The sequence below is a fragment of the Epinephelus moara genome, chromosome 18 (genome assembly GCF_006386435.1).
Source record: "Epinephelus moara isolate mb chromosome 18, YSFRI_EMoa_1.0, whole genome shotgun sequence".
Taxonomy (NCBI): domain Eukaryota; kingdom Metazoa; phylum Chordata; class Actinopteri; order Perciformes; family Serranidae; genus Epinephelus; species Epinephelus moara.
This window is the reverse complement of record NC_065523.1, coordinates 25783203-25808635: the sequence shown is the minus strand read 5'-3', so window position 1 is coordinate 25808635 and position 25433 is coordinate 25783203. Positions and strand designations below refer to the sequence as shown.

At 39.3% G+C, this 25433-nt stretch overlaps 1 protein-coding gene across 5 annotated transcripts in view; it reads right to left on the bottom strand.

Annotated features, from left to right (window-relative positions):
- Nucleotides 1–18875, bottom strand: part of arhgap17b (Rho GTPase activating protein 17b) — a 39396-nt gene extending 20521 nt beyond the window's left edge. For 2 of the 5 annotated variants that reach the window (XM_050068496.1, XM_050068497.1), the window contains exons 1-3: nt 18447–18873; nt 10405–10444; nt 272–376 (exon numbers count right to left, since the gene is read on the bottom strand). In XM_050068496.1, the coding sequence (XP_049924453.1) occupies nt 272–376; nt 10405–10444; nt 18447–18499 (198 nt within the window). In that variant the 5' untranslated portion in view covers nt 18500–18873. Of the gene's footprint in view, nt 1–271; nt 377–10404; nt 10445–18446 lie in introns of all 5 variants that reach the window. The other 3 variants (XM_050068494.1, XM_050068495.1, XM_050068498.1) reach the window with 3 other exon arrangements.
- Between the last annotated feature and the right edge of the window lie 6558 nt (nt 18876–25433).

Sequence of the window (25433 nt, the reverse complement as noted above, 5' to 3'; positions counted from 1 at the left end):
GGAGATGCTATGTGTTCATAGCACAATATAGCAGGTCCTTCCAAATACCGACAACAGTGTCACAGTGATTCATCCTTATTTCATTTAGCAGCTGCACAGTGACTCTTACAGCAAAATGGAAAAGCTTTACATGGAAATCCTGACTATGTAGCGTGTTAGCAACACGCTACATAGTCAGGATCTCTATGATGATAAGATAAGGACTGTTGCAAGAGTCTACAGTGATGCAGCTGAACGAAAAAGCAGCAAAGAGTAAATGAGTGCTTCTTACATGTCTCTTCTCTGTGTCTGTGCCCAGTTGACCCTGCAGACAGGACACCAGCCTCTTGTGTGTGTTGTGCGACACCATTCGCACCAGCTCCAACCGCCTCTCGATCTGTGCGTGCACACAAGACACAAAATGTTATGAAACTAGCACAAACCAAACAGGCCTACAGTGAGTAGAGAATACACACACACACACATACGTTTCCTGTTCAACAGAAAACACCCAGGTGAGGGCTACAAATCAAAACAGCAGTGTACATCCATCTCTAAACTTCCCACCGTGCTCTTGTTACTAAAACATGATGGAAGATGTCTGTGATGTTTGTCTAGCTCTGTGCTGCAGCGTGCAGTGTTACAACAGGCGGCACCGACAGCCAGATGGAAGGAATCATGGGAGATAAGTAACACAGACTGATAGATAGTGGTCTGAACTGAACAAACAGGGATGCTTCTTTGTCTCAACATACAAGGACATATGAGGATATGAGATGTTATCAGGTAGGACAGATGAATCATTGTAACTGCAGGCCTGAGGGAGCCTGATCTACTGGTTATACTTCATGAGCAGTAAAGTATCACTTGGTGGTTTTGCTACTTTAACCCCTTACTTATAAATAATGTTCCCACAGCCCATTTTGTAGGAAATACAGAGATATATATATACATAACATATTGCCATTCAGCCTGAAAATACTGAGTTATAAATTTCTGTCCATAGCGCCTAGCCCTAATCTAGACTGTTTTGTTATGAGCAATTTCATGTAGGAACTATTTTCTTTCTACCAAACCACACCAGCCAACTGTTTCACCACGGAGAAGGAAGCGTGCATTTACTCATAGACGAGAGACTCGTCTGGGGAAAAAAAGACCAAATGAATATAACTTTCATTACATGGTGATTCAGCTAAAAACTTGTGCTTTAGAGAATAATCCAACGGGCGTGGGTAAAATGTATAAAGTTCTCTATGGTACATTTTCTGGAAAATCAATTGAGAATAGGAGCGTCTGTTTTGAACGATCCACCAATCTAAAAACAATAGTCCATACCCACTGGTAGCTTTGTCACCTTTTACCTATGCCAATCCTCAATGCCTATGTGCAGTTTCACATAGATTGACCACGTCAGTGAGTAGAAAAACGTGGGACAGACACACAGACAGAGTTTTCGTCATTATATAGTAAGATTAGGTTACTTTATATCATTGAAAATGTCAAAATGAAATAAAAGTCAACTTAAGCCCTAAGCAGATCCTGTTTGGCTGGTCCCCTGTTGGATCATATCAAACCTGTTGCAAGAAATCTTGGAGTCTGGTTTGACAGTATCTTAAGTTTTGAGCAGCAGGTCACAAAGCTTGTGCAATCATGTTTTTATCATCTTAGAGAAAAATTCAAAAATACGATCCATGTTAACTTTTAAAGACACAGAGAGAATTTTACACGCTTTCGTCTCTTCATGCCTGGGTTACTGCAACAGCCTCTTTTCTTGCTTGAATCAGCTGCCAGGCTTTTAACCAGAACCAAGAGACGTGATCACATCACCCCAGTTTTAACCTCTTTACACTGGCTCCCAGTATGTTTTAGAATAGATTTTAAGACTTTACTAATTACTTTTAAGGCTTTTCATTGTCTCTCTCCCAGCCATTTCTCCAACTTCCTAGTACCATAAACGCTGGGATGTACTTTGAGGTTCTCAGGCAGAGATGTGTTTTTAGGTTCCAGAGGCCCGGCTGACAACTAAAGTGGACAGAGCATTTGCTGTCTCTGGAACAATCTGCCTGCAGAAATCAGGTAGGCCGAGTCAGTGATCTCTTTTAAATCCCTTCTTACAACACGCTTTTATCGGAGAGCATTTCCTGATTTTAGTTCAGTTTAAGTTCATTTTAACTGTCTTTTATTTCCTCAGTTTTTATATACCAAAGTGTTTTTATCAGTTCCTCAAAAGTTGTTCTCAAAAATACATCCCAGAGGACTACAAACACTGACACTGTACAAAGAAAAACCTGAATTTCTGTAGCTGGTTGCACTGTGGCATTTAAAGTTAAGCAAGCAAAAGCACTTGTATGGTCTCTAAAGACAATTAATCCAATGTAGACTTGTTGCAAATGTCATTTAAGTATCCACTTCCTCTTCCTGTTTCAGTGTAAACATCCGGCTGTGTCACTACATCTAAGAGCCCGTCATTTGCCATCTGATCTTCATCTTGCTCTCACTCTTCTTCCTTTACTTTTATCCTCTCTTTACGGCGGGCTCTCCCTTGCACTCGCACACACTTTCCCACCTCCCTCTTCCTCTCCTCTCTCCTCCCTCTTTCCTGCAGCTGTTGCTCCATGCCAGGCCACAGCTGGACTTGGCCTCCTTGCCTGGATCCAATTGATTCGCTCACCATTCAGCTGATCCCCTGCTCTGATTAATGCATGGAAGTCTAGCTCTATCTGGTGACGGCTCGATTGGATCCAGACCTCCAACGCTCGGTGCCAAGAAGGAAAGAAAGAGGCCTGAGTGACTTCAGTGTGGGCGCAGACTGGAGACAATGGGTGATCAGATTGTCTCTATTGAATTTTCCATGATTGTACACCAAAAGACCCTCGAGTCACACACCAATAGTACAAAATATAATGCCTCTGATATTAAATTGCAACCTGTTTTGCACCATTTACGTTGTGAAATGACCTGTCATTTCTTTTTACCTACGCCGTTATGATGGCGCTATGTCGTACTGGCATTGATTCAATACTGGAAAACACTTCTATAACCTCCATTTAACATAATGACTCATTAAAATAGAAGTCTGATGAACATAACCTTCAATTAGCCAGCTTCACATCTCATGCAGGCAGCTTTACTGACTGCTAACAAGGAGAGGTCTTGCCTCTGGGAGAAACTCAATTATGGAAACAGACTCTTGCGCGCGCACACACACACACACACACACACACACACACACACACACACCCTGACAAACTGAAGTCATAGAGTTGAAGAGAGGAAAAAAAAAAAACAGCAGGAAAACTCCCTGATCATGAGCACACACACACAATCCCTTCCGCCTGCCTCTGCAGTTATGGAGCTGTCCAAAGGTTTACAGGACAGTTACTGCCATCTTTTTTTTCCAGACGGCAATGAAAACAGTAAACAGAGCGAGCTGACGACCTCTGACCTGCCACGGCAAAAAAATGTGGAACGTTTAGTGAGTCACAGAGGAACCGGGAGGGTGGAGGGTACAGTTTTGTTTTCTGGCTCTGAGAAGCTTTGGCAGACGGGATCGCTGGTGAACTGATGGGCTGGCTGACCTTGTTGGCAGGATGGCTAACTGTCTGGTTAGCTGATGACAGAGCAGAAACAGGATCTCGTGCTGAATAGTTTGCTTAAAGGAATAGTTTGACATTTGGGAAATACGCTTCTCCTCTTTATAGTCTAGAGTTAGATGAGAAGAGTGACACAACTCTCACATCTGTCACTTAAATATGAAGCGACAGCCAACACCCCATTAGCTTTCATTAGCATAGAGACTAGAGACGGAAGAAACAGCTCGCCTGGTTCTTTTTAAAGGTGACAAAAGCTGTCTTTCAGCACCTCTGAGGGCCTTTGCATACCACGTCTGTATTTCTTCGTCACGTTTAAAAATAAATACAACCTCACAATGTTTCCATTTCGTTTACTTGCTGACACTGAAACTTTAATCCAACTATCTAACAAAAGCCTTAAGAGAGCTGTTTGACCAAGAAACAGTGAAGAAAAAGTGACGTAACCTGCAATACATCTGCAACAAGAGAGAAAAACAGGGCTGCACAATATTAGTTCATAACTCAGACAGCCTGATAAGATAGTAATATTAAGGTGGATGATGATGACGAGGAGGAGGATGTGACAGAGGAGGAGGTCAGCTCACAGGCAGAGACTAAGCCCCCTCAGGTAGTCGCAGTGTTGCCAGCAAACTAGTTCAGCGACATGGCCAAACGCAAGTATGACAGTGAATATCTCAAACCGTGTGGACCTTCAACTCATGACTAAGGAGAAATCTGGACCCTGTGGCTGGACTAGTTGGGAACGACTGCCTCAAACATCACTAATTAGCACATCATATCTCATTTTGCTTCATCTGTTCAAAAACCAAAGTGTAAAAACGTCAAAATGCCATTTTGGATTTTATTGGCCAGGACCAGCAAGTTATTGCCACTGGCTATGAAATGTCCAGTCACATGACCCCCTGTAAAACCATGATGTGTCAATTTTACACTTCGGTTTTTGTGTTCATTAAGCAAGCATGATATAGCCTGTTAATTTGTGAGCTTTGGAGGTGCTGGTAGATTTTGTTAGCTTCAGCCAGAGCCAAGTTAACCCTTTTCATTGTATTTGTAAAATACTTTTGCCTCTGTGTGATCAATAATGCCCCAACTTTGCAAAATGTTTGATAATGTGATTATTTTGTGACAGTATTAGAACAGGGCAACTTGTGAGTGCTACATCAACTGCAAATTGGACAGTAGCCTAGTTGTCTGGAGCAATATCTAAACATCACACTGTCTAAATAGCTTCAACATGCATGTTTTTTCTCTCATATGCTTCATTTAATAAGATATTTTACATTAGTAGTTTAGAAATCCCCTTTTTTGTCGTACTTGTGTCTGCTTATCTTAGAAGTGGGACTTTATGATGCATCCGTGACCGCAACACGTATTGCAGCCAGCACAGGCAGAAGGTGTTTTCTGAAATCACACAGCATGCCTATAGACTGAATCGCTGTGACACTGTGCTGACATTTCTGAGTTGGTAGACACCTGGTAATTGTTTTGAACTGTAGAGATATAAATCGACTAACTTGTTTACTTCTGTTGTCATTTTCAACCATAACTGTAACATTTAAAGATGTATAGCTAACCATGGTGGTCCGACCTCTCTGCAATTCTGCTGTGCTTATTTTATGTAATGTGTTGCTTTGTTCGTGTCTTTAATAAACCAAATCTACCAGCACAGAAGCTAAGCATGTACTACTGTGGACGGGGGACTATATTTGTTATAAAACTTGTCAAGGCAGCAACAGACAAGCAACTCACATGTGCTTCAAAATAAAATTAGTTTTGTTGTCAGTGGAGGCTGGTGGCTTTGAGCTAACAGCTTCAATTCCCTTTCTGAAAGGGCAAGGTAAAGTGGTGAAAATATTCAACATATAGTCTACACTTAAACTGAAACTGATTTTTTGCAGTGGGCCTTTTTGTAGCTGGCTGACACTACCTCAAACACTACCTCAGTTGATCAGTGCTGTTTCATTTTATGTACGTGACGCAGGGGCTTTCCACCTGGACGTTATTGTAAACAAACATTGTGATTATGCTATTTGTTCTCTTAGTTATAACTTGTGTATGATCGTTCAGCAAAAATTTGCTGTCTCCGTTAAGTAGCTGTCTGTTATTTACTGGTACTACTGCAGGAAATGCCACTTCAAAATAAAAGCTTGCATCGTAAATTCACTGTACTTCAAAATTAAGTGTTTTTTTTACAAGCTTGGCATGTTTGCAAGTCACATGCGGTCCATTCAGAATGGACCCTCAACCCAGTTGTGGACCACGACCCAAGAGTTGGGAAACACTGGTTTAACATTTCCCACCTTGCAAAGCTCTCCTGTTTCTCGTCTTTATGCTAAGCTAAGCTAACATAACATATTTAGCATACAGACATGAGAGTGGCATTGATCTTCTCATCTTACTTTCTGCAAGAAAGCCAGTAAGTGTATTTACAAAAACTCTTCCTTTAACAGGATGAGTGAGCGCTGTCATTGTCTGCTTAGCTCACGAGCTGATTATCTGACAGATACCTGCTACACATACAGCATCAGATATGAATTTGCTCCAGTATCCACAACAACAGTCCATTGTGTGTGAGTAGTAATCAAATACTGAGCTATGGGACCAGTTCCAGCCTGACTCTCTCTACTGTATGAGCCTCCTCGACTCTCCCACTGCGGCAGGACGTGTCCAAACAAGACAAATGCCTTAGCCGATGCAAAGGACTGTGGAAACAAATGGAAAAAGAAAAGACTACTACGACACCATGAAGATCATAGAGTCAAGTTTCAAGTTGGACGGCTCAGAGAAGGGGGTGTGGGAGCGTGTTGGGGAGGGGGGAAAGGAAAAACTATTCTTCCTCTGCTCGTGTTTGGAAAGAGGGGAAAAACTTTCTCAGCTAGTGTGACTGAATTTAAATGCACACACTGATCCACTGGTCTACACATTTTATTAGCATGACTGTAATCAAGGTTGCAGAATCTGTCTTGGAGCTCAAGCTGTTATGCCAGAAGACATCCGAGCTACTTCCACTATGCTGACCACTTGACAATCACATTCCTCTCTGAGAGCTGGAGCTAAAGGAATGTCTAACGCAGCACAAAGCTCCTGTCGTTCAGGACGAGGACCAAAGACGAGGGAAAGCATTCTCTGGAAGGGTTGGGTCGGATTGTGCGCTGTGCTGTTGGCACAATGGTGTAAAATATGACTAAATTTAACCATTGCCACTGTTAAAGCAAAAAAACACAAGCCCTAACAGCTTCTTTGATGTATTTCTGCTTATTCATTGAAGAAATAATCTGTTTTCTCACCACAAAGTGTTCGTATTATGTGTTAGTGTGTGTGCAAACAGCATGGAGTTCATAGTTCACTGCTGCGTGTCATAAAACTTTGACTCCCATGACTGAATAAGAGGCTTTAGACTTCACCTTTACTTTTCCTTCCACAAAAGCTCCTTTCTACAGTAAACACGCTCCGTCTTTTTCATCCTCTCCTGTATTTCTTCACACTCTTTTCCTAGAAGTGACCTCACAGTTTAACTAGCCCCGAGGGCTCCCATCCCCCAACACACATACAGACACACACACACACTCGCACATGCATCCAGTATGATTTCAAGATAACAGAACATTGCCAGGGTTCGCCTTGAGTGGAAAACCATGAGTTGCTTTCCCTGCAGTGCCAAACCCCTGAGCTGGCGAGGCATTACTGAATGAAAGACTCCCCAGTAATGTTTTAATACCAGCAGTTGTACTCCAAGACTGCAGAGAAACTTGGCATCAACAAGCAGCTCAGGCATGATGGCTTTAACAGAGCAGGAGAGGAGAACTTGTAAGTCCTTTGATAACTTCCGCATTTTACTCGTCCAGAAAATGACTTCTTAAAGGGTACTTATGGTATTTTTCAACCTGGGCCCTATTTTCTCATGTTTTTGTGTCTAAATGACTAACAGAAACAACAGTTTATGAAACTGATCCAGTATTAAGTGAGAGGTCTGCAGTCGGAAGTCCAAAACAGGCTGCAGTGTAACCACTCAGGGCATTTGTGCACCGTCAATGTAGGTCCCAGTGGCGGCTCCATGCCCAAAATGCATTTTGGGCATTGGGGGACGTGTACCCCTCAATGTATATGGTGACTACTGCCCTGTCATGCATGCATAATTAGGCTACAGTTGTCTGGGTGCGCAAAGGTGAAGTGGCTGGTCTTGTCATACAAAGTTTGATGGAGTGTCAACTGGACAATATGGAGATATTTGCATCTTGAAAGCCGGACTACAAATGTGGATAGACAGGGAGAAACACACGCAAGCCTAAGACGTGGTAAGATACGATATTCCTCACTATATGAAGTGACTGATAACAAGATCTGTATAATGGATTGTAAAGAAATTCGTCAGGTTTTTATTTTGTAGACAATTGATCTGGATTTATAGCGTGATGGGATGACAGCACAATGATGTGTGTGATCACTGGAAAGCTCCGGTCCTGCGCTCCGGTTCCGCTGTTTCACGTGATGTGTGGCTTCTCGCTAATGGTCGCGGAGAATATCCATAGAGAAGAACGGGTGTGAATTTGGACGCACTATGCGTCGTTACTTTATAACCTATATGGTTAAAAAGCCTCTTGGATCAGCTGGAAACGTTAGCCATGTTGATCTTGGATGTGACCGCTGCGCAGTGGCGCTGCCTCATGTGATGTCGGAATAATCGGAAAAATGAGTTTCCGACCGTAAAGCAATATTTCAGTGGAAACGGTTGACGACGTGTTTTTTAAACATTTTGAGTGATAAAATACAACACATCTTCTTTGTAATGTCCATGATGTCTCCACATTACCACCTAAACGCTCATGAACACACAATGAAGTAAGAACGACTTCCCGACATGGGAAATCGGACCATCCGAGGAGCACATGAATGATACTTGGTGGTTTACGTATGACGAAAACACGTTGGGGCAAGCCCTCCCGGAACCCATAGAGATTGCATTGGAGTGCCTGCATTTAGAAAAAAAAGCCTTTTACATTAAAGTCTATGAGAGTGACGTGACTTCAACGTGACCGGAACGTGACTTCACACTGCCTCTGATTGGATATTCAGAGGCAGGACGAGCTGTTTCAAGTGAAAATGATCAGAATAATTAATATATTGTGTGTGTATATATGACAACAATGATGATGATAATCATACATTTATTATCATCATCTTTCTTTTCTTTTGTGGCTCAAGAAGGGGCGGCGCCCTATCGCCCTCTATTGGCCAGCCGCCCCTGGTAGGTCCCCTAAAAGTGCTTGGTTTTGCCACTGACGGACTCAGATTGTTATTTTAGTTGTTTGACATTTTATGGAAAGGAGCCTACAGAGATAGACTGCATTGTTAAGGAGTTAGATCCTTTTTGTTTAACCAGAAACAGCCCCGAAATCGCTATTGCCATACCCACCAGACTGCATTTAAATAAAAAATAATTTTAGCATGTACAGAGTCAGCATATTTTCACATCCATGTGAATTTAAACACACTTCATTAAAAGTCGGCAGGAACAAAATAAACAAACAACATCTTGTTTCATCTTTCCATGTCACCAACAATCACCAACTCTGACTTGATTGAAATGAACCCTTAGCACTATCCCCACCATTGCTGAGATTTTCCGTCATTTTTGACAGAATGCTTCCCTGCCATTGACGAGATATTCCAGCAATCCGTGTTTTCACTGCTCTAAGATAGGGGGTTGCACATCTTGTGCCATGTCCAAAAACAAACGAAGAAAGAGATCCGCTGGAAACAGGAAGCAGATGTTGTTTACAGAAACGTAGCAGCTCGTAAATGGCTCGAAAATGCCAGCACCCATGGAAAAGTTTACGGTTGCGCAAGCCGTGGAGATGATGGACTCAGACTCTGACAATTCCTGTTTTGATCAACATTCTGAATCCGATTTGGACGAAGAAGCAAACAAGTGTGGTGGGACGAAACGGGATCTCCGCGACGGTGACAGTGACACACAGAGGAGAGGGAGACAACAGTACTGACAATGAACGTGACAATGTGTTCCCCTATAACTCAAAGAGAATATTACTTTCATTATGATGATGATTATGATTATTATTATTATTATTATTATTATTGTCATTTATACAATTCAAATTGACATAAAAAAAATGAGAAAAAAAAGTATGTAATGTAATATGAAATTCTGTACTTGAAAATGCACAAATTCAAGTGTTGATGAAAAAGGAATGGAATAGGATAGAATAAAATGTTTTTGTGTTTAAAAACAGAAGGTTTCTTCTTTAGTTTCATACTGTTTACATGTTCATAGGACAAATTCTTCTGTGGGTCTTGAAAGATAATATGATCAAAAATTAAATCATAAATAAAACGCTGGCAGGGAAAGTGTTCACTCACACAGTTAGAAATTAACATATTCTGTCTCTATACAAGCTAAAATTACTGTTTATTTAAATGGCATCTGGTGGATTTGGCGCTAGCAATTTCAAGGCTGTTACAGGTTAAACAAAAATGATCTTACTCTTCAACAAAAAGATTTATCTTTGTCTGGATCCTTTCCATTATGTTGTCAGACACTTAGAATAACAATCTGAGCCTGTCAGTGGCAAAAACACAAGTTGAAAGTGCACAAATGGACCAAGTGCAGATGCAGGCTGTTTCATGGCTGCCAGCTGCAGCCCTCTCACTCAATACTGGACCATTTTCAGAAATTGTTGTTCCCATTAGTCACTTAGACACAAAATCATGAGAAAATGAGGTTGAAAAATGCCAAAGCCCTTCAAACACAGCCTGTGCATGAACAACAGGTAATGTATGTGAACAATGATAGAGAAGAGGAAGTCATATTCACCTGTAGGAGGTCATCACTCAGCACCTCAGTTTTCTCCGCCCTGTTGAGGGAAACACAAATATGAAGCCAAACGTCAAACACTGACAACAAATAGAGATATAAAATACAGATAGAGAAACACATCTTCAACATACAGAGATAAAACACAACACCATAAACAACCAAACAAATAATAATAATAATACAATCCGAGGATGTGAGTTAAGGGACACACATTAGGCTGGGTATCGTTTGAAAAATTACAATACCAAGTACCAATACCGGTACTCTTAAAGTGATAACTGCCATCTCCATCAAATACACCAGGCCTGACTTCACCACAGCACCGACTGTAAGGGTGGTAGCTGCTGTGGTAGTGGACCAATCACGTGTTGCATTATATTGAAGAACAGTTGTGGTGATTGGTGGTGAGTGAAACCATACATATAGTATTTTTTTTCCAGATCTGTGTACAAAAAGGATCGAATTCAGGTAATGTGACTCTTAACTTAGGGCCCATGGGCCAAATCTGGGCCGTGACAGGGTGCCAGGTGGCCCCCAAAACATTATCTATTCATAATGAAAATAAATTGATTTATGTTGGGATTTTCTTTGTACTTTCAATATAAATTAGGTGCCATAGTGTATACAAAGCAACATAATAGAGCTTGTTGGAGCTGCAACAAATGATTACTTTCACTGTCGATTAATCTGCTGATTATTTTTTTGATTGATAAATGAGTCGTTGGGTCTATAAAATGTCAGAAAATGGTGAAAATGTTGATCATTGTTTCCCAAAGCCCAAGATGACATCCTTAAATGTCTTGTTTCGTCCGTATTAGTTTACTGTCATATAAAAGTAAAGAAACTAGAAAATATTCACACTTAAGAAGCTGGAATCAGAGAATTTCTACTCTTTTTTTTAACAATGACAAACAGATTAATCAATAATTATATTAGTTGGCATAATAATATTAGTTGATGACTAATCGATTAATCCTTGCAGCACTATTTGGGAGTTCTCAACGGTACCCCCTGACAGAGGTCCAGGCTAAACCCTGAATGTCCTCAAATCCTAGAACAGGGGCTGCTGCGACTGGACCATGACCTCCTCTCATTTTGCAAACATGGCCCCCTGGACAAAGACAGTTGGGTAGGTATCTCTGTGATACTGGGTTATTTCAGTTGATACCTTAAAAGGTATGGAGTACCATTACCCAGCCCCACACACACCTGTCCTATGATGATGAAATTGAATTATATGCCTAAAAAACATGGAGAATCTGAACATGTCTCACTCTGCACTCTTTTCTTATATATCACAAGCTGAATTTCAACTAAACAAGACCTAACTTGCTGTTAAACTGAGATAAACTGATGAGCACACAGAAAACAAGACCATCAAACTGATGCAGCAAAGTCTTTCTTGCCCAACCTGTCTGCAGTTCGTGCCTGTGGCAAAATTACACAGCCCATAATATGCTTAAATCCACACTGAAATGTTGTCACATGACAGACCGGCTGAACTATGTGGGTACCTTTGTACACTCGACATGTATGCACACATGCACAAGCCCATCACCACTCGTGCCTGAGGATGTTTTCCATGATGGACCTGTCGGATTCCTCCACCCTGTCCGAACACACACTTCCTCTAGTGTCATCTGCACCTTGTTTGTTATGGCAACAGGGGGGGAGGTGTTTGTATTTGTGTGGAGGAGGGTGGGAGTTGCCAAGTGGCTTGTTGACGTCTGAGACACACTGAACACACTGCGCATTGTGGTGGAGTCTGCAGAAAACAGGTCAGTGACATCACTCCAAAACATCTAGGAAATGTTGAAATGCCAAAACCTGTTCTGAAATATGATATGCACGTGTCTTAATGTGACCTCTAACTCTCAAAGCAGATTTCCACCCATTTTGCTAATGTTGCTGAGCTAGTGAGACGAGCAAACGAGCACATCGCTCACTCTGTCGATATCTCACAAATACACCGACCACACACGTATTACATCTACACACACAAATCCCTGAAGACCTCTCCCCTTTCTCCACCAGAGCAGGCCCACACTATAGATTTAAATCTCACAGGGATCAATTAACCCTCTCCCACACAAGAGCTATTACCTAATACTGCTGTAAGTTACACCCTACAGACTCAGGCTTACCTCACTTATGCTTGAAATATCCTCACCGTTATTCGAACACGCCTTTGGCTGCTCTCGACTGACTCCAGCTCACAATGAGTAGAATATTTTGTCTAACTAATCAAAGATTCTGTTTGCACAGAGTTCTTCATTGTATGTGATCAATGATTTGCTGTTTGGCACACAGTTTAAGTACTGGCAATCATACTGTAATGAGGACACTTTGTATTGGAGCACAAAGTGTTGAAAACTGAAGACTTCACTGGTTTTAAGTCTCTTAAATGTGAATATGACCTGGTTTTCTTGGTCTTCCATGATAGTACACAGAATATTTTTAGGTTTTGGACAGTTGGACAGACAAAACAAGACACTTTTAAGCCGTCACTTTGGGTCCTGGCTAATGTCAAAATTTTAAATCAATCCATATCGATTCTGAATATTTATTATGGTTTCAACACTCATATTTTCACTGGTGTCACCTTCCGATTTCTCACCCTGTCTTATTGTTAATGTTTACTACAATCATTCTGCCGTCATCATTGTCATTTTACAACCTATTTATCCTTTAATAAAAATCTAAATTGTATGCCCCAAATGTCAATTTTCCCTCTGTTAATGAAAATGGTATCGAATATCAATATTTTTCGAGGTACTGTTCAAAGTTAGAAATTCCAGTATCGTGACAACACCAGCCCTGGGATCTTTTGACAGACATTTTTGGCTCTTTGCTAACAGAATATTGACCAAACGATTAAACAAGAGAGCAATCTATTAAGAGTGTAGGGGTACATCTATCTGGATTTATATATTGATCAAGTGGGCAAAAATCCAATATCATCAATCTACACAAAGTGAGAATATTGATATTGTCATCTTAAAGATACGCTTTTATTTTGAAATTCCCATGGCAAATCTGTATCACCATTTCCATCTAAGCACATCTGCTTCCTAAACATTTAAACAGTGCTAGCAATAATGGTAAGCAGTATCAATCGCAGACCCCCGGACTGAACTGAATCAAAATCTTATAATGGCCAACTATACGATCGAATCAATTGAGCAAAGATTGAATCATTTTCCAAGGAATCAATAATTTTTGACTGTACTGAAACTTGTGATTTACACCCCTACAACTGATAGATCAAATCAATACATGGTAAATGGACTGCACTTGTATAGCACCTTTCTAGTCTTTTAACCACTCCAAGTGCTTTTTACACTTCGCGTCACATTCACCCATTCACACCCATTCGCACACTGGTGGCCCAGGCTGCCATACAAGGTGCCACCTGCTACTCAGTTTTTAACACACTCACACACCAATGGAACACCCATCGGGAGCAATTTGGGGTTCAGTATCTTGCCCAAGGATACTTTGATATGCAGACTGGAGGAGCCGGGGATCGAACCTCTACCTCTGAGCCACTTAACTAAAATAATCATTAGTTAAGATCAGACTTGATTTATCCAGAGGTAAACTGCTGAGCACCAGCTGCAATACAAATTGTTCCCAATGGCTGTTCCAGCCCTGTGTAAGAGTGTATGAATAGTTACTGAGAAGCAAGTGGCATCATGTATGGAAACCTCAGCCACCAGTGTGTGAATGTGTGTGAATGGGTGAATGTGACATGTAGTGTAAAAGCCCTTTGAGTAATCGAAAGACTAGAAAGGTGCCATACAAGTGCAGCCCATTTACCAGTTCACTTATTCTTTGATTGGATAGTTCTGGATTTAAATAGAAATTTTGACAATTAAGGATTTTTTTAAGGCAAAGTTTGACTGTTTGTGTTTAGACCACATTTAATACTTTGGCTTCTTTTTGTTTTGTAGAATTTTTTTTTGTGTGTTTTAATGAAAAGTACTGACAAAAAGTACAGTTTAAATATTGGTACAGAAATGCAGGTATTGTTTCAGCACTCATAACCAGCCCATCTCTGAACTGTATACACTGCGGCTTCTTGAATTTTCTACCTTGATATACAGGGCTTTTTTTCTGTCTGTTTTTTACAACTTGTTAATTTGTTTAACATACGCAGCATCACATCCTAAGCAACGTGTTTTTCCAGGCCGAGAGGAAACTAATGTTTAAAACAGAGCGTATATAAAATCGGTACAAATAAATGACTTTCATGCAGCACTAATCCAGACAGAGATGAAAAAGAAGCCATTTATTTATATGACAAAGTCACAGCTTGTTTAACAGGTCAACAAATAGATGTGCTGCATCTATGTGATGGCATGATATACGATCTTGGAGCCAGAATACCTCCACACTCATCTACATGATCGCATTACACATTAGGCTTTACTGGCTCGCTACAGGAGCGATCTTTAGATTCCTATCAATATTGAATCAGCATTGATTTGACTGGAGTGCAGCTCAACTCTGGCCAGCAGCTATTGTTCTAAGAATAGACTCCCACAGTGCTGGAGCCCAGACCCGGAAAAAAAACTTGGAGCGAAACAACAGAAAGACAGAAAGAGAAGAAGAGTGTGTTGTGTAAATGGACTTTTGATGACTACGCCTGTAAGAAAACGTATCAGAGTCCAAATACTAAAAACCTGTTCAGATTCATGTATCAGATGATGTTTAACTGCCAGCGTTTTCATCCCAAATCAAAGTTTTGTTAAAAGCCCTCTGTGTGAGCTTATCTCTCCACATGTATGCACTGATTCGTAAACTGCCCTTCAAGCTCAAACCACACTGCAACAACTACATGCAAATCAAACTGGCTTCCTCTTTTATAAAAACACCCCTCTGTGGCTGTGTGACGTTTCCAGCCCTCTGCTGTGTCCCCGTCAACAACCATGGAAATGCTTACTCCACAAAAACCCTCCGTGCCCGGCCCTTCCTGCCAAAACAGAGAACCACATCATCACGGGGGAGACAAATTCACTGGTTTGTGAAAGAGATAAAGAGTGGCCCTCATGCAGCAGTAGCAAAGGCAATCGGTTTAGAGTCCATTCAAATTTAATTTGGCTTATATGTCCGGAGGGATGGGACTTAAAATTCATGGAAACAGATTGAAAACAGTGTCCTGAGAGAGGGATCATGTGATGGAAAACAGACTCCTCTGAAACCAGTATAGGCAAAATAATCCATCACAAAAATCTAAAGATGGGCCTACACCTTTATGATGATGTAACTTAACACTTTTTCTTTAGGTTTGTGTTGTCATGCTGATGTAGAGCTGCAACGATTGGCTATCTATCTCTGGTTTAAGCCATTTATCACGCAAAATAATGAGAAAATGCTTCAGTTTGTCTTGGGAGGATTTGGGGTTTTCAAAGTTCTGTCAGCCAAAACAAGGTGTTCGTAGTCGTCACTTGGGGATCTAGGAAGTTGCGATTGGCCTTTTTGTTTAGACATTTCATCCACCAAACAATTAATAAAAACAATTGCTTCCCTTCACTGACGCTAGGTTTAAATTAAGATTGGGGAAAACCTATACCTTGGCATTTGAAACACTGATTCGACCGCGGTGGTTACTTCCAGTGATCACTGACTACATGGTTTCACCCTACACACCTTTTTATCAAACACAAAGAGGCTTATCTCAAGCAGTTATTCATATAACATCATCACTCCCACTTTGCTTTAGTCATGCAGTGCTACAAATGGCACCAAAGGATTTCCCTGTATCCAGCAGTAATCCACAGCGGAGGGGTGTGTGCTTGCAAACACTTCTGCCTCTCAGTGAGCAAGCTGTCACTCTGCTCAGTGGAGTGTTAGTGCTCTTACACAACATATGGAGGAGCATATGTGAGGAATTTGAGGCCAGTGGCTTCGGGCTGTTGGTTGGAAAGTCATTTTGGAGAGACATATCGAGGGCATCATCTGCAGACACTGTTAATGCAGTAATGACTGGAGACATGGTCTCAGTGGTGGCTGCTGATAGAGAACAGGGCTGGAAACCCCTGTGGGGACGGAGATGAAGGGAGAGGAAATGGTATAGATATTTGTGTGTGTGTGTGTGTGTGTGTGTGTGTGTGTGTGTGTGACTACAACTGCAGAAATAAATAACAGCAAATTTAACATACTGTGTAGACCTCTACTGGAGTGAAATGTGGGGCCCAAAGTTGTAGAGGGCCCCGGGCAGAGCAGTATTCCTTCTGCAATATAGATATACAAATTACATGTAATGAATATTGTGGAGTGTCTATTTGCACCAAAGTGAGAACAGCCACAGCCACACTGCAGCTATTCGGCTATTCACAACCATTTCTACGACCCATTATTATGGATGCATGCTGTGAATGGGCTTGTACTTGCACCGATGTGTCGAGGCTGGAAGTGGTTTGGATAAGGGCAAAAAGGTTACAGTTAGAGGTTGTAGTAGCCAGTCTCGGATATTCTCTGAATTTAAAGTGGTACATTTACGAGAAAAAACTCACACACGTACGACCAGAAAGTTATGTGACGCAGAATAAAGAGGATTATAGTCCATGGCAGAGGTAAAACGTGGTGGCTAAGTGGATTAAGCGCAGTATTATCACACAGGAGACTTCAGTTTTTAGGATGTATAAAGCTACTGAATGCACGTTGTTTATATAAACTTAAGCAGAACAGCATATGTACACCTTGGTGTAAATAGCATCTGCCTTAAAATGGCTGAAGCTCAAACAATGTGCCAAAAAATGAATCAGCAACTATTTTGATAACTGATTAGACGTTTTAGCTTTTCCATCGAGCAAAATTGCCAGCTGGTTCTTGCATCTAAATTTTTTAAAAAAAAGTTTTGTTTGGACATTTCGTTAAGGTAATAGAGCTGCATCGATTAGCTGATTAATCGATTAGTCGATCCACAGAAAATTAACTGTCAACTAGGTGATAACCAAATAATCATCTTGGTCATTTCTTAAGCAAAAAGCCAAAACATGTGCTGCTTTCATGATTCTTAAATGTGACAAATTGGTGCTTTTCTTTGTCATACATGATAAAAAACTGAATAACTTTTGATTTTTGGACTGTTGGTTGAATAAAATATACTATTTAAAGATGTCACCTTGGTCTGTCGGAGGTAACAGAGGGAATGCTTCACTATTTTTCTGACATTTTATTGACAAAACGATTAATAGAGAAAATAATGGGCAGATTAATCAATAACGCAAGTTCTTCAGATGTATAAAACCAGTTGGTGGCTACCTCAAATTACATGTCCATGCCTCAATTACCCTGTACGTTATTTAAAATTTCTTTGGTCCGCAAGGGTCCACTGATCAAAAGAGTCAAAAGGGTTTTTCATAAGAATTAATGCAAGTTGTGTGTATTGTTTTAACAGAATAAAGTGATGTTGTGTCTGCATGTCAGGTGCTGTAACTCACGTTTTCTCTGTTGGAGCTAGATCAAATGAATGATTCATAATGGATATATTATCTGAAGCCTACTTTTGAGTAATATTCACACTGGTTTAAATAAACAATGTGATTCTATTTCCCGTCTTTGCTGAGCAACAGTTTTGTGTGAAAGGAATTAAAGGCCTGTCTCAAATAAAGGCCGGTTGCCCGGGCTATTAATTGAAATTTTACAGCAATCAAAATTAAGATAACTGTGGGGACTTACAGACACACTACAAGTCCTCACATAGGTAGTAAGAGAATAATAATAATTAAGCAAGGACATATGGAAACCCATTAACCTTTTCAAACTCCTCCTATTGCTCCAAAAATCAAAGTTCATGTGACATGTGGGCAGGTTTAGTTTCTTTCTGACATTACCCAACTGCAAACGGATGCTTCACTTTCCTCAAACTTAAACTATCCAGGTATGAGTTACGCAAAAACATGGCCCAGCCCTTCAACATGAAGACACATGACAATGAAGAAACAACGGACAAATCCTAAGTGCTGGCCTGCCAGACAATAACTGCATGACATCAACATGCAACAATGCATGATGATAGAACAAACACTCACCTTCCTACAGTCTGGTTGGCAAGTTGCCTCATGCGATTAAACTGTTTCTTCATGTTGTTGTTTTTTTGTCCTCCTCTCCTGCAAGTGTGTAAAAGTTTGCGGCACCTCAGCTCTGTCGTTCATCCACCGCGGATCCAAAAGTTGCGCTACGTCGCAGCCATTGTGGCAGAAACAGGGCTGCGCTCCGACCACTTTTACGCACTACAGCTGTCTGGTTATACTGGTTAAACTCGGGCACATTGGCCGTGGAAAGAAGCGCAGAGAAGTCAGTTGAAACAGTCCCTGGCAGGCTGCTGGATCCCCATCGCCACGATTATCCGACTTCCTATAAGACTTACTGGTTTGAGTGCAACCAGTGTGGTAGGAAGAAGGAAGTGCCTGTACTTCCCTACTGTAAGCTGCACGGCCCAGTGGTGACATGTGATACCTAAGCAAGGAAAAAAAAGCTTTGACTCAGCTATTGAGCTGTCGTGGTCATGGCTCTCAGTCATTTACGTTTCAGTTGACTGTAGAAAGTAGTTTTATAATGTAGACTAGGAAATATTAAAGTGTTAAATGAGGCTTAGTATTTTATAAAAAAAATGCTGAACTAATCAAAATCTGACAAAAACTTAAACTACGCTTCACAGGTAAATAAATAAAAATCTGCAAAAAAAAAAAAGACTAAGATGCTTTTAATTGCACTTATTCCACCGAGCCAGAGTCAGTCTGTCACAGTGGAAGGTAATGAGCTGCTCCGGACTGACTGGAGATCAAGCTGTCATTAATTACTACATCAGCACTCTGCTGCCACCTTGTGGCTGCTGCCCTGTGGTGACAGCTAAGAATATAAGATTTTTTCATCAGAAAAAAATACATAAAACAGTATTTGAAGATGCAAAAAATGTTGATGTTATCATAATCACATCTGAGATTATTTGCTGCCACCATGAGTGGATTATGAGACAACAGGTCCCTGGGCACAGACATGTAAAAGGTCACACCATCTCTCCTACACAGGAGCAAAACTGTCTGTAGTGATTTTGCCTTTTTTGTAGCATATTGCAGCTCTATAGGTGTTCTGTGCTCCTTTTTGGTTGTTTCGTCCCTTATTGTAGTTATTTTGTGTCTCTGTGGGGTAATTATGTGTCTTTTTTAGTCTCTTTGTGGTCATTTTATGTCTCCTTGAAGTAATTTTGTGTCTTTTTTGGTCATTTTGAAGTAATTTTGTGTCTTTATTTAGTCTCTTTGTGTCTCTTTAAGGTAATTTTGTGTCATTTTAAGGTGATTTTGTGTCTTTTTTTAGTCTCTTTGTGGTCATTTTATGTCCCCTTGAAGTAATAATGTGTCTTTTCTGGTTATTTTGTGTCATTTCGAGGTAATTATGTCTCTTTTTTAGTCTCTTTTTGTCTCTTTGTGGTCATTTTATGTCTCTTTAAGGTAATTTTGTGTCTTTGTTTAAGCCTCTTTGTGGTCATTTTATGTCTCCTTGAAGTAATTTTGTGTCTTTTTTGGTCATTTTGAAGTAATTTTGTGTCTTTATTTAGTCTCTTTGTGTCTCTTTAAGGTAATTTTGTGTCTCTTTAAGGTGATTTTGTGTCTTTTTTTTAGTCTCTTTGTGGTCATTTTATGTGTCCTTGAAGTAATAATGTGTCTCTTTGTGTTTCTTTGTGGTCATTTTATCCATCCATTCATCCATTTTCATCCGCTTATCCGGAGCCAGGTCACGGGGGCAGCAGGCCGAGCAAAGCACCCCAGACATCCCTCTCCTCAGCAACGCTTTCCAGCTCTTCCTGGGGGACCCCGAGGCGTTCCCAGGCCAGACAAGATATGTAATCCCTCTAGTGTGTTCTGGGTCTGCCCCGGGGCCTCCTACCAGTGGGACGTGCCTGGGACACCTCCAGCAGGAGCCGCCCAGGAGGCATCCTAGTCAGATGCCCAAACCACCTGAACTGACGCCTTTCAAAGCGAAGGAGCAGCGGCTCTACTCCGAGCTGCCTTCAGACGTCCGAGCTCCTCACCCTATCTCTAAGGCTGAGCCCAGCCACCCCAGGGAGGAAAATCATTTCCGCTGCTTGTATCCGTGATCTCATCCCTCCGGTCACTACCCAGAGCTCATGACCATAGGTGAGGGTTGGGACGTAGATGGACCAGTAAATCGAAAGCTTCGCCTTCTGGCTCAGCTCCCTCTTCACCATAACAAACCGAGTTTCTTCCTGGTTATAGTGTTAACTTGAGTGACTTTTTGCAGGTGAAGGCCAGGGGGGCACCCTGACATTGTGTGCCTGGTACACCTGTTCATTAATCCATCCTTGGTCATTTTGTGTATTTTGATTTAATTTTTGTCTTTTTTGGTTGTTTTGCATCTCTCTGAGGTAATTTTGTGACTTTTTTTAGTCGTGTAGAGTCTATTCTTGGTCTCTTTAGAAACACTGTGGCCTTTTATTGTGTCTCTTTGTTGCATTCTTCTCCTGGTTGGTACGTGTTTCAGTAGTGTGAGTGACATTTTGCAGGTAAAGGCAAGGGGGTGGGGGGTGGCACATGACACTTGGGGCCCTTGAGCCTGAGCCAATACCGTTCAGTAATCCATCCATGGCTTCCACCTCGATACAGTAGAAGTGAATTAAATTTTTCCTCATGGTGCTCAAATCATTCTTCATGAAGAAGGTAATAGTACATTTCCTCATTGACCTTGTCATTGACTTGATGATTTTCAGGCTCCTAATTGCTCAAAAGCATGTTTTTTTTTCCCCAGACAAAGAGCACGCCTCTGCCTTATCTGCCTCATGTGGCCTATATTATGAGAGTCAATAATGAATACATCGTAAAAGCGTTCCTATCTATGCAGCAGTAATGTCATTGACTGATAAACCCTGTTCGTCATGGGACTGATGGTGACTATATGATACCAATAAATGGAGGGAAACATGTGGTGTGTGTTCATTCCTATGTGCATAAATAGCTGAAGTCTTGCTCAAGGTACTTTAACCCTGGATTGGTGATGTTAAAGAACAACTAGCGGCATAGTTTCACACCTGCAATTTGCAAGCAGCAAATCAAGTCAAGTGAGAACTCAGAGCCACACTTAACGTGTTTGAGAGAGAATATGCTCCCTTCTGTAGAGGCAAAATTAGGTTTGATTTGTTCCTGTTTTCCTGGGTATCTGTTCCTTGTTTAGTTCTCAGACTTTTCTGTCACATGGTACTTTGCAGAGCTGCTTTTATAGTCTCATCCCCTACAGCAGCTATTCATATTAAATTTGGCTTCACACTGACAGAAAAAGTAGAAGAGGCTCTTAAAATGCAAAAAGTATTCATTTATTCCATGTGCAGAGATGATGCCGACATGCTGATGATGACCAAAATGTTCAATTTTTGTCATTTTTTCACATTGTGCCACCTTTGCAGGTATAATAAACTGATTTGTTTTGTATCTTCCAGTATTTTGAAACAAAAATCTTAGATCTGGGGTTCTTGAAGTTTTGATGACTGTCATTTCAACGTATGATTCAGAGCAATCAGAGCCTTCAGCTATCAGGCTCCTCTCTCTCCTTTGCTAACACTCATGTCCTGTTACTGCATGTCACTAACTCGGCTTCTTCTCCAGAGCCTTTGTGCTCCACCGTCTGGCAGGTTACCTCATATCGCAGCTGTGCCTGGATGGTGTGACGTGTGTGGTTGTGCTGCTGTCGTGGTCCTGCCTGATGCCTCCTGCTGCTGCTGTTATCATTAGCCATACTTCTACTGTCATAATACACATATGATTATTGTCACATACATAATATACTATCATATATTAATATATACCTACAACATATTGTACCACAATAGCCACAATTATTATTGTAATATTATTACTTAAATTAATGTTGTTGTAAGCTATTATCATTACTGTCTGTCCTGCATCTCTCTCTCTGTCTCTCTCTGTCTCTCTGTCTCTGTCTCTCTCTGTCTCTCTGTGTGTGTGTCTCTCTCTCTCTCTCTTTCTGTCTCTCTATGTATCATGTTGTCATATGGATTACTATTAATTTATCATGTTTCCTGTTGATGTTCCTGTTCCTTATCCGCTGCGAGGGCCCAAAGGACAGAGGGATGTCGTATGCTGTAAAGCCCTCTGAGGCAAATTGTTATTTGTGATATTGGGATTTATAAATAAAATTGATTGATTGATTGATTGATTGATTGATTGATTGATTGATTGATTGAGGGCCACACACGAAAAGTGCACACACTGACTTTTTTATGACATACTTATACATATATGACGACAGAGCCTACGAGAAGGGCATATTACATTCTAGTTTTCCACTTTTAAGCCAAATACATTTAGGAGTAATGAAATGGAGAGACATTGTTTGACATTGATTGTACCTACCTCCAGCAGTGCAGTAATGGCTTCTGCTGAGGTACAGCACACACTATACTATGACCTTTTAATGACATATTATACTATGACTTTTTTTGACATACTATACTCTGACTGTTCTATGACATTCTATGCTATGACTTTTTTGACATACTATACTATGAATTATTTATGACATATTATACTATGACTTTTTATGACATTCTATACTATGACTTTTTTTGACATACTATACTATGAGTTTTTATGACATACTATACTATAACTTTTTTGAAATACTATAGTATTGCTTATTTATGACACATTATACTATGACTTTTTATAACATTCTATACTGACTTTTTCGACATACTATACTATGACTTTTTTAGGACATTCTACACTCTGACTTTTTTGACATACTATACTATCATTTTTTTATGACCTTCTATACTATGACTTTTTTTTGACATACTATACTATGAATTTTTCGACATACTATACTAGGATTTTTTTGATGAGATTCTATACTCTGACTTTTTTGACATACTATACTATGATTTTTTTATGACCTTCTATACTATGACTTTTTTTTGACATACTATACTATGAATTTTTTGACATACTATACTATGACTTTTTTGAAATACTATAGTATTGCTTATTTATAACGCATTATACTATGACTTTTTATGGCATTCTATACTATGACATTTTTGACATATAATACCACGATTAATTTGACATACCATACTTTGATTATGTTGACCTTCTATACGATGACTTTTTTTTGACATACTATACTATGAATTTTTCAACATACTATACTATGATTTTTTTTATGACATTCTATACTATGATTTTTTTGACATACTCTACTATGAGTTTTTCTGACATGCTATGCTATGACTTTTTTGACATACTATACTATGAATTATTTATGACATATTATACTATGACTTTTTATGACATTCTATACTATGACTTTTTTTGACATACTATACTATGAGTTTTTCTGACATACTATACTATGACTTTTTTGAAATACTATAGTATTGCTTATTTATGACACATTATACTATGACTTTTTATAACATTCTATACTGACTTTTTCGACATACTATACTATGATTTTTTTATGACCTTCTATACTATGACTTTTTTTTTGACATACTATACTATGAATTTTTCGACATACTATACTAGGATTTTTTATATGACATTCTATACTCTGACTTTTTTGACATACTATACTATGACTTTTTTGAAATACTATAGTATTGCTTATTTATAACACATTATACTATGACTTTTTATGGCATTCTATACTATGACATTTTTGACATATTATACTACGATTAATTTGACATACCATACTTTGATTATGTTGACCTTCTATACGATGACTTTTTTTGACATACTATACTATGAATTTTTCAACATACTATACTATGATTTTTTTCTGACATTCTATACTATGACTTTTTTGACATACTATACTATGACTTTTTATGAAATTCTATACTATGACTTTTTTTGACATACTATACTATGAGTTTTTCTGACATACTATACTATGACTTTTTTGACATACTATACTGTGTCTTTTTTGAAATACTATAGTTTTGCTTATTTATGACACATTATACTGTGACTTTTTATAAGATTCTATACTGACTTTTCCGACATGCTATACTATGACTTTTTTATGACATTCTACACTCTGACTTTTTTGACATACTACACTATGATTTTTTTATGACCTTCTATACTATGACTTTTTTTTGACATACTATACTATGACTTTTTCGACATACTATACTATGATTTTTTTTATGACATTCTATACTATGACTTTTTTGACATACTATACTTTGATTATTTTGACATACTATACTATGACTTTTTTGACAGAAGATACTATGAGTTCTTATGCATTCCATACTTTGAGTTTTTTTGATATACTATGCAATGACTTTTGACATACTATACTATGACTTTTCTATGACATTCTATACTCTGACTTTTTTGACATACTATACTATGACTTTTTTGAAATACTATACTATTACTTATTTATGACATATTATACTATAACTTCTTATGACATTCTATACTGACTATTTCGACATACGATACAAAGACTTTTTTATGACATTCTCTCCTCTGACTTTTTTGACATACTATACTATGACTTATTTATCACATATTATACTATGACTTATAGATACTATGACTTTTTTGATATACTATATTATGAGTTTTTATGACATTGTATACTATGATTATTTTGACATACTATATTATGACCTTTCTATGACATTCTATACTATTACTTTTTTTGACATACTATACTACGATTTATTTGACATACTATACTTTGATTATTTGGACATACTATACTATGACTTTTTTGACATACAATACGATGACATTTTTTATGATATTTTGGACGTCATACTTTACTATGACTTTTTTTTGATATTTTGGACGTCATACTATACTATGACTTTTTTTTATCATATTTTGGACATCATACTATACTATGACTTTTTTTTTTATCATATTTTGGATGTCATCCTATACTATGACTTTTTTATCATATTTTGGACGTCATAGTATACTATGACTTTTTTTTTATCATATTTTGGATGTCATACTATA